We start from the raw sequence: 10,380 nt of genomic DNA, 5'->3' as shown, positions 1-10,380 counted from the left end.
CCAGGTCGAAAATGACCTGTCCACCACCACTCTCTGGGTGCGGCCCTCCAGCCAGTTGGCGACCCATTTGACTGTGTGGGTGTCAACACCATAGTTCTCCAGATTCCTAATGAGAATGGGGTGAGAGACAGTGTCGTAGGCCTTCCAAAAGTCCAGAAAGACTGTGTCCACCGCTATCCATGCATCTAAGGATTTGGTGACCTGGTCGTAAAGAGCCACCAGGTTGGTCTGATAGGAGGCCACCAGGTTGGTGATGCCTGGAAATGTTTTATTTAAAGGTAACAAATGTCATTATGCCATCACAGTGTTCCAGGAGGTGGAATTTTAGTGGGGAGGGGAACTGCAATATCATATTTAACATTAGAACTGAATTTGAGACTTAGCTTTTGACAGCTTCAAGTGCAAAGAAGAGGAAGATAACTCCATTTGCTACAGGGGGAAAAGAAGTCTAATATTATCCTCCACTGATTTGGACTTTCCATGCCCAATGAGGGACGTGGAGAACCTGGAGAGAGTCCAGAGGACGGCCCCTCATATAGTTGAGGGCCTCCGTGGCCAGCCGTATGAGGAGAGGCTGAAGGACCAGAGCCAGGAATAGGCTCCCCAGAGAGGTGGTGCTCTCACCTTCCCTGGAAATCTTCAAGAGGAGACTGGATAGGCACCTGGCTGGGGTCGTATGACCCCTCCCAGCCCCAGTGCTCCTTCCTGCCCCTGGCAGGGGGTCGGACTAGATGATCTGTCTAGTTCCCTTCCGATTCACTGATTCTATGATTCTGTGATTCTATGAGATTACAGCATGCCTTAGGCAATTGGTATTACAGGTGCAGAAAGTCTTGAAGGCTAGGGACAGACATTAAAAAAGCTTGAGTCTGAATTGATTCCAACTTTGCAGGTTAGTCTAACCTGCAAAGCTTGAACTGATTTGGAGGTGGATAGACATTCCCTTTTCATTCCAGAAAATGCTGGCATATGCTTGCAGTGGCTCAGGCTAGAAACCGGGGGGTGCTAGCGCAGCTGTCCCTTCCCTTCCATAGTGCTGATCTGGGGTTGTGGGTGTCATGGTCAGGTCCCAGCAGGATTCTCTGATTAGGGAGGGGTTTCCTCACCTCACCCCAAGCAGCCCAGCAGGGAGTTGATAACATAGTGTTTATCACCCCTTAGTGTTTATCAGATTATCAGAAAACAAGCCCTCTTTCTATTAGCTCAAGCTCTTCTTAAACAGCTTTTCCATGGAAGGAACAGAGGGACTTTACCAACTACCTGTTGATTAGCTCCAAAAAGCCCTAAGCTGACACTGTCTTGTCTGCCTTTGTCATGTCTGCCACAGCCCAGACCATAGCCAACATGTGGTCTGCTAGCTAATGCTGAGAGGTGTCTCTGTAAGGCAGAGGGGAGGGGAGAGTCCCTGCTTAGCAGTGAGTGGGGAGCAGGAGGAAGCCAGGCAGACCCTGCTGTACATGCAGTCTCTGCTGGAGCTACAACCAGGGAGCAGAGGGGAAGGGCTAGCCCAGGTCTCTGGAGCAGACATTCCCATCCAGCCCAGAGAGCATGCTGGGATACTGGGAGACTCTGATTTAATTTAAACCAGGATGGGGTCTGGGAAAGACATTGCATAAACTGGTTTGACCCAAATCAGTTAAGTTTGATACTACATCAACCAGGTTTATCTCAAACCAGTTTAAGCCATTTTCAAACTGATTTATGTGTACTGAACATCTGTTCTGTTCCAGGTTTAAAACCAGTTTCTGATCACTTAAACTGGTTTATATGTAATGCCTTTTCCTAGCCAAATGGTCACATGAGGCACTCTTCAAACTGTGGTCCACTTCCCAAGCTGGAAAGAAGCCCCCTGGTGACTTTTGATCACTACTTTCTTGACTTAGCAATGAACTTGGGAGCAACCCCACTCCCCACATACTGAAAGTCTTTAATTACCAAATAGAGATCATTTTCAGAAGGTTTAGTCATTCAGGGAATTATTTTGTGGGGAGGAAACAAGATCTGTGGTATGTAGTGGTCCAGGACAAGAGGTGAGGGGTGAATCTGCCTCAAGAGCATCCTAGAGCAGAGGTGTTAAACATGTGTTCAACAGGGCCACGCCATCCAGCCTACTGGGCTACTGGAAAGTGGGCTTGTGGCAATGGAGAGCTGTGACCTGCCTCAATATTTGGAGTACTTGCTGAACATAGCAATGTTCAGCGTGAGCAGGGGTTGTGACGCATTGCCCTAAGGCACCCTGGGGCTGCCTGCCCACCTCTCCTGGACCTCCACCACCACTACTGCCAGACCTTTGGTACCAACCCCAGGCCTCCACCAGCTCCATGGATCTGATCCAGGAGGATCCCCATTGTTCTAGGCCATGGTGTAACTTTGAAACCCATTTCTTAGAGAGTTCCTTGCTTATTCTGCCCATGCTACTTCCTGAACCTGTTTGATAAAGCCCCCTGCCCTCATCACATGCCAGTAAACCATCCCGAGAGAATGAGCATTGATTACCAAGTGTCCAGATATTATTTTATAAAGTTGGCCTCATTTATGTAAAGGGGCACTAGTTTGGGTAAAATAGCAACTTTCTGAAAGGGAACTTTCATGCGATTGTATCTAGAGATGGGCTAAACCTTCTGGATAAAAATACAGTTCCTGTTCTGGGGATACCAGTAGCACTCCCAAACATCCATGCCCATATTTTCTGCCCACCCACCAAAAAATAAAAACCCAAAGACTATATCAGAATTTCCAGGGGTGCAGGCTCTGAGCCCTGTGTCCACATTTGCAGTGTGAGCTCAAATTGCGTCCAGCACTGAACAGGAGTGCTGTGAAAATCAGTTGGAAACAGGGGCAGATCCAGGGGGGAAGCACGGGTGCACTTGCCGTCCCCTTTGATTCCTGCTCCACCCAAGGTTTAAAACCAACTGTGTGGCAGTGGCAGCAGCATTTCTGGTCAGACAGCGCTGAGGGAGTCAATTGACTTCATGGCTCATTATAATCTACTTGAACCCTTCTAAACTCCTCATTCCAGAGGTGTTAATGAACTGTTTTTCTTTTTAATGGTTTTGATGTTCCACCAATTACGCTATTCTTTATTCTGCTATTTTGGTGTCTGTTAGCTTCTCCTGGCAATGAAACTCCTATTTCACAGCCCTGCAGACTGTTTTTTAACTCATCCCAATGAGGTTATATGTTTTTCTTCAATCTGAAAAGGAATAATACAACCCTATGCCTCTAGCATAATTGTAAAACTTCTAGTTCATTTTTTAACTGGAGAAAAATAAGTGTTGTTTTATGTGTAATGATGAACTTCACCATCTTCACCCTTGTTTTCAAAATGCTAGATTTGCTCATGGATGCAAATATAGCAGACAAGGGTCATCCACCCAACAAGAGAGTCTTCTCTTTTGCACATGTGGGAGATTTTTTTTTTTAAAGTATCGAACTTTTCATTTTCATTTTTGCACTACTTTTTGCTGCAAACCCAGTCTTGGATGAGAGAGGAAATTGCTGAAATACCTGACTAATAATGGAACGCTGGAAGAAGCGGGAATGCTACAATACTCCAAGGCCATTTATTTTACAGACTTGGGAGATGGAGATCACTTGGAGATGCTCCAATTAGGTCCTAAAAGCTTGGATCATGACCTCCCCGGAGCCAGGTCTTTGAAATGTGGTAGTCTTTGCTTAAATTATGTTCCTTTACCAGATGATCTTCAGCACTCACTCATGATGACTTTCTTTCCTGGCAGGTCTTCGTAGGGAATACCAATGCAGACAGTGTTGTGGAACACAAATTTCTGCACTCTGTGAAGGCCCGCTTTCTGCGCTTCATCCCTCTGAAGTGGAATCCCAATGGAAGAATAGGGCTGAGAGTTGAAGTCTATGGCTGCTCATACAGTAAGTATCCAAAACCTCACCCACATTTTGTCAGAGACCATTTACCAAGATGCTGTGGGGAACGTATCTAGTAAAATATCTCTTTTAATTTTACATGAATGCTCGTGACCCTAATTTCTTCAAGTGTCACCTGCATGTTCCTACATGCGAGATGCCCTGATTGCCACAGCTCAGGTGAAGGATCTTTCTCATATCAGTTCCTGTTAGAGCAGTGGTTAAATATGGCCCATGGGCAGGATCCAGCTTGCCAATTGATTGTATTTGGCCTATGGCTGCCCCAGTGATGCTCTGCATAGGGCCAAGCCCGTCCCGCTTTTGCCCGAGGCAGTCTGCGCTATGCTTCAGCTCACATTCACCCCAGACCTGGCCAGCACACACAACTTCCCGGAGGGGCTGCTCCACCTGCTGCTGCAGCCTCCTGGGTACTCCTTGGCTCTCCCCACCTGCAAAAGGTGCCTCCTTCTTTTCCTCCTACCCCTCCGGCACTACTCCAGGTGGTAGGTAGCACAGGGCAGTGGTGGTGGTTGTGGGTGCATATGCCAAGCACCACATACCCAGCCACTTGGTGACCTGGCACGATGAGCAGCTGAGTTGGTGGAAGGTACATGGAGTGATGCAGCAGGGGCAGGAAGAGAAGCTGCTGGAGATGGGGAGAGCTGAGTAGTACCTGGGGGCAGTGGGGTGCTGAGCAGTACTTGTGTGCACTGACCAGGGCAAGGTGGGTATGGGTGAGAGCACGGTGCTGGCTGCCCTGGGCGCATGGGGCTTATCCCCCTGCAGAGCTCTGTGGGGGCAGCCTCAGGCCAGATGTGGGAGAGTGGACAACACCTGCAACAGACCCACACCACTCAGGTGAGCTCTGCTGCAAGTGTCCCTCTGTCCTCCCTCCTCCCACCCCTCACCTGCTTTCAGGACCTAACCTCCCCCACACTCAAGTTCACACCCACCCTCCCTCACACACACATAATATCCAAGAGTAAGACTTTATTTTGAGCCATTATGCAATCACCTCTATATGCACCACTCATAAAACAAATCATTACCAAATTAACTTTTTGCAATACAGTTAAAATATACTATGTTTGATTTTTAGACTATGGTTTGGGTTTTTTATCTATAATTTTTAAAAATGAGATCTTCTGAAAGATGTTATGTGTGCGGCCCTTGACAGCTCGCCAAAACTCATTAAGTGGCCTGCCAGCCACAGTAATTGCCCAACCCCATGTTAAAGCACTCCATCATTGTCATACCCCCTTAGAAGACAAGGGTATAAAAACTGGCCTAGCGACCTTTTCCATCCCAGTTCCTTCTGCCTACAACAGAAATCAAACACAGACCACTTTGGATCCTTTGGCCCAATTTTTCAAAGACTAACGGTAATATCGTAGCTTAAGGCTGTATTTCATAGTCAGTGTTATGCTATTCTGATTTGGCTACTATGTTATGCTTAGAAAAACAGTATGGTTTATACAGATAGGTCTTCAGTAACATGGTACAGCAAGAGTTGTACGGATCTGGTTAAAAGGTATGCCTCTTGTTCAGTGACCCTCCATGCTTCAGTGCCCATGTTTGATGTGTCCCAGTAAGGACTCCTGAGATGCTAAGCCTGCAATACTTATAAATTATGGGTGAGCAAGAAATATTAGAACAGTTCACAAAAAGATATTGCTTCAACAAGCTTTTGCTAAAAGTGTGGGGGATCTGACACTATTGAAGGATCTCATTCTCAGGAAAAAAAGGCTGGTATTGCTTCTGGTAGTTAATAAAAAACACAACACAGGATGCCCTAATATTGGATCTAGGATGTGTTTCCAGACTACTTTGCATTCAGTTCTGAGATCATTAGACCTGGCTTTGCAGCACTTGCACAGATGCCCATGATCACACTCAATCTGCAAGGAAAGCCAGCAGATCTGCTTGTCCCAGCTCTGAAGAAAGGACTATGGCATTGAAATAGTTCTGCCATCAAAACTGGACTGGCATCCAAGAAATTCCTTAAGCCTCTCAAACTAAAGCAGGAGACGAATGGATCTTAATTTCCCGCCTCCCCCAGCTCACAAAGTCATGCTAGATTTGAAGAAAGATCCAAATCTCCTTGCAACTCCATCAGTAGCCTGCTCAGCTTCTGGTGTCACAGGATTGGTTCCCATGCACCCTTGATCGTATCATTTCCTGGCGCTCTAAGATGCATTGCTTTTCAGGGAGACAAAACAGCACTCTGACGGTCATCCTTTTCACTTGTTTCTCCTATGGGAACTGCTGTGATAAATGAAGAAGTTGCACAGACTTGTCCCACTTTTCTCTAAATCAGTGCTTCCCACACATGTCCTGAGCATGACCCCATATGGGCCCCACCTTCCCCAGGTGCCCCAGGGCCCACAGGTGCCTGAGCCCTGGTTGCTGCCCACAGGAAGCAGCAGCTGCTGAGGCCAGAGCGCGATGCCTGACTTCCCACCCCGCCAACCCCTGTCCTCCCTTGCCTTGTGGGCAGCAAACGGACCCATGGAGGGGGAGGATGTGGTCTGCCTGCTGTGAGCTTGGGGCTCCCTACCCTGCTGCCCTTCCCCTGGGCCTCTACAGCCCTGGCATGGGAGAAAGCACCGTGCCACAACCCCATCTGCTGATGTTGTTACCCTATTTGGGGCTGCAACCCATCGTTTGGGACTCGCTGCTCTAAATGCTTCTCTCAGCCCCATTTGGCCACCCTCAGATAACTGGATAATTTAGAGAACCAGCCACGTGAAGAACAAAGGGTGAAACAATTTTATAAGGGAGTCCATAAAATTGTTTTCTCTCTCTTTGTTCTGCAAATGACAGGTTCTGTTCATTCTCCAGTTGTGAATCTGCAATCAAAATTATAGACACCTCTCCAGGATTTCAGTCTCAGAAGCAAATGTATACAACTGCTTTTTGGGTACACAGATAATCCCATCCTGATTGATTCTTAGCCTGTGACATGACTGGCAGGATCTATGCTGAGCCAAGTATCTCTATCTCTATCTATTACCTAGGCATCTTTCTTGGCTTCCTTTGGAGGATAAGAGAAACAATTTTAGCTTAGATTCACTGGTGCAGTCGCACACACACTAGCTTTCTGACAGTCAAGGCAAATTAACTTTTTAAGTAGACTTAATTATCCGAGCATACACAAGTATGTGGAGCAGAGTCAACTTAAATGTGGTGCAAGATAATACACACCTAAGGTGTATTATTTTGAATCGCATTGGTTAAGTCAGCTCTACTGGAGGAGAGGGATGTCACCGTGTCAAGGAGCTGTAAGTGCGTATATTCTGACATAGGCTTAACTTAAGGCAATTTAGTTACAGCAACTTATTTCAAGTCCCCTAAGACATGGGCATGCACCCACTGTGCCTAACTTCAGGAAGCATCCTTTCTCTCTAGTGCCTGAATCTCTTTCAGGAGGGGAGACATGAACGAAGTCTGTGGTCCAAATAAAATATAAGGAGGTGGAACTATAAATGAAGGCTGAAACTTCTTCAGATGAAAATGCTGGTGTTTCTGCTATTTCTTGCTTTGCAATTCTGCGGTCTTGTACTTTCATCAGTCACTTTGAAAGAAACGTCTCACCTTGGATATTAATATTTTGTGTCCCCCTTCAAAGAATAAAGCTTCTCTCCTGAGTACAGAGGAACTTTGTCAACTTTCAAAACAGTACGGTATAGTCCTTGTAAAGAAATTGCAAAAATAAAAACATAAATAAAAAGGTTTATGCTTTGTTGGTGATGAATCCTATACTACATGAGGGATTATCCTACTTTCACAAACATCCATATTCCAGTTCATTAGTTGTAGCACCACTCCATAGAGAAGGTAATCTTATTCTCCTGCCCTTCAGACAAGGAGAGTAGGGAAAAAAAACAAAAAGAGACGATTGGAAAAAATCTTTTTCTCCTGAAAAAACAAACGCTTTTGGTTAAGTAAACACTTCCCAAGGAACAAAGTCAGACAGTTTTTTGGCAGCTAACGACGGGAGTGAAAGAACATGATTTCAGAGCTTCCTTTTATGGTTTAGATGTAGCAGTGAAACTGGTTGAATCTGTCCTAACATTTCTCAGACATGCATGTTTGTGGTTGCTCCTCTTCCTTCTGAAACCAGGCCTAAAGTAGAAGACCTCCCCTGTGAATAGGGCAGGCAGAGAAAGATAATGATATATTGGGAAAGCTCACTGGTTCTTGTTCAATATTCCAGGAGAGCTTTATCATTAATCACACTGGAGGGGAAGTGTTATCCATCAAGCTCATATCTTTCCTATTTCATGCTGAGAGTAAAATAACACTGGTCATCATAGACAACCTGATGACAAGCAGGAGGAGCCTCCCTCTTTTCAGCCGCACAAGAAAGCAACTGAGTTATGGGATGCCTATATTCAACACAATGTCTATCGAATTGCTTTGCACCTTAGGGGCCAGAACAAAAGCATTGCAGATCAGATCAGCAGAGCTCTTGCACAGTTACATGAATGCTCACTAAAGGAGTCAGTGATACTAAACTGCCTTGGCCTGTAGGGGTTTGCAGATACAGATCTGTGCGCCAGCAGATGTAACGTAGAAAAGCGTCTCCTCTTTTTCTTGAGAGCAGGACAAAAAACAGCTTGCTCATATAAGGCACTTTTCATTTGAACGGGAAGGCCAGTCCATTCCAGGTCTTTCCACAATTCTTTTCTCATGCACGTGATGATAAAGATAATGCAAGATGTGGCCAGGATAAATTAATTATCCCAATATGGCCAAGGCAAGAGTTGTATACAAACTGTAATTTTCTCTCCTAGGAAATCCACAGGCTTCTTCCAGTATTACCATACCTGTTATCTCTAGTGTGTAGCATTATCTATGATTCAGGACCTCTTTTTTTTTTTTTTGGTCACTAACCTCCTCTGCTCTAGGATTTTTAACAGGATTTGAAAAATCTCGTCCTTTCAAAGGTGCAGAAGGCTTTGATTGACCCAAGAAAACAATCAATGTGATTGTTTGTATTTAATAATGATTTGGTCTTTTTGTACAAAAGTATAGGTTGTAGCCGTGTTGGTCTATATCTATATTTATATTAGGGCTGTGCAAAGCTTTGATCTTTGATTCGATTTGGCAGAGATTCAGCCTGATTTGGTGACTGAATCGCTGAATCCAAATGGAGACCTTTTAATCTCTTCAAATCAAATCAGAACCCTCCGAATCGGTTTGGAGAGATTCAATAATTTAGATGTAGAGACAGTTTTAAGTGTTTTTTCTACATATCTCAAGGTACCAGGCAGCTCGTGAATGCTGCTATGCTGGGGCAGATGGAGCATCCCATAGAAGTGCAGGGGTGCCCCAGTGCACTCGGCAGCAGACCCAGAAGTGGACCAGAAGCACTTCCAGTCCACTTCTGGGTCCTCTAGGGAGCATGCTGGGGGTCCCCCTGTGCGCCCCCCGGCTGGGCAACTGGTGCCTCCTGGGCCCTCCGTGCTCCTGTGGGATGCTCCATCTGCCCCAGCATCTCAGCACTCATGAACCATGCCTGGTACCTCAAAGTATGTAGAAAAAACACTTAAAGCGGTGTCTATGGCTGAATTGCTAATTCTCCAAATCGGTGTTGAATCCTCAGATTCAGATTCGGCTGAATTAAATTGGGACAGTTATCTGAATCGACTAATTGAATCACTGTCCTCGATTCAGGCCTATCCAAATCAAATATGTCCCATTTTTCACACCTGTAAAATGCGCACACGCACACGCACACAGAATGTGTTTACAAATAGACCAAGGCGCTCTTTTGCTCTATATATAGAGAGAGTGAGAGAGACCGCGTTGGTCTATTTGTAAAGACTTACTTCATTTAGGCCTTTTGGGTCTTTTTTTTTGCCCCTCTGAGAATATAGCTAGCAGTTAGGGCAGCATATTGTGTCTTCAGAGACACTAAGCCATACTTTGCACAATATATAGTTAACAAAGCTCTGCTACCTAATGCCCCTCGATACAGGACTTATTTGCACCATGGGGCATCAATTTAGTCTTAGTGAAGCTCATGAATGCTCCATCTGAGCCCAGGGCACATCTTCCTTGTTCTGTTTGGTTGCTGAGACAAGATTGATTGTTAACCGTAACATCAGCCAAGAGAGTAACTCGCACCCTAATGGCAGACTCCTCATTCACTATGTTTCATATGGAGAAGACAAGGTTTCCACCTAACCCTAGACTCCTTCCCAACGGGTAGCTATACTCTGCGTGACTCATACAACAAAGTTTTCAGGTTTTTCTCCTTCCATCTCACACGTCACAAAAAAATCAAAATGACTAATTTTAGATGCAAACCAAACTTACTGTTTGGATTGGATTAAAGAATTTCAGCAGTCTGCCGAATTCTTTGTTTCATATGTTGTCAGCTATAAATATGATGCTAGTTCCTCAGCTGTTACCAGAGCGAGTTGGATCAGTTACAGAATATCATTCTTTCTTTCCTGCACAAAGGTTGGGGACATGCTAGTAAAGCAATGG

General features: G+C 45.3%; 1 protein-coding gene across 1 annotated transcript in view; it reads left to right on the top strand.

Moving 5' to 3' along the window:
- The window catches only part of CNTNAP5 (contactin associated protein like 5), a 442,467-nt gene that overhangs the window by 208,805 nt on the left and 223,282 nt on the right, over nt 1–10,380 (top strand). The window contains exon 4 of the mRNA XM_019554532.1: nt 3,741–3,888. Within this exon, the coding sequence (XP_019410077.1) occupies nt 3,741–3,888 (148 nt within the window). The remainder of the gene's footprint in view (nt 1–3,740; nt 3,889–10,380) is intronic.

This window comes from Crocodylus porosus, unplaced genomic scaffold (assembly GCF_001723895.1).
Source record: "Crocodylus porosus isolate Cpor-Errol unplaced genomic scaffold, CroPor_comp1, whole genome shotgun sequence".
NCBI classification, from domain to species: Eukaryota; Metazoa; Chordata; order Crocodylia; family Crocodylidae; genus Crocodylus; species Crocodylus porosus.
The sequence above is the reverse complement of the archived record's forward strand: the minus strand, read 5'-3'. Positions and strand labels throughout refer to the sequence as shown.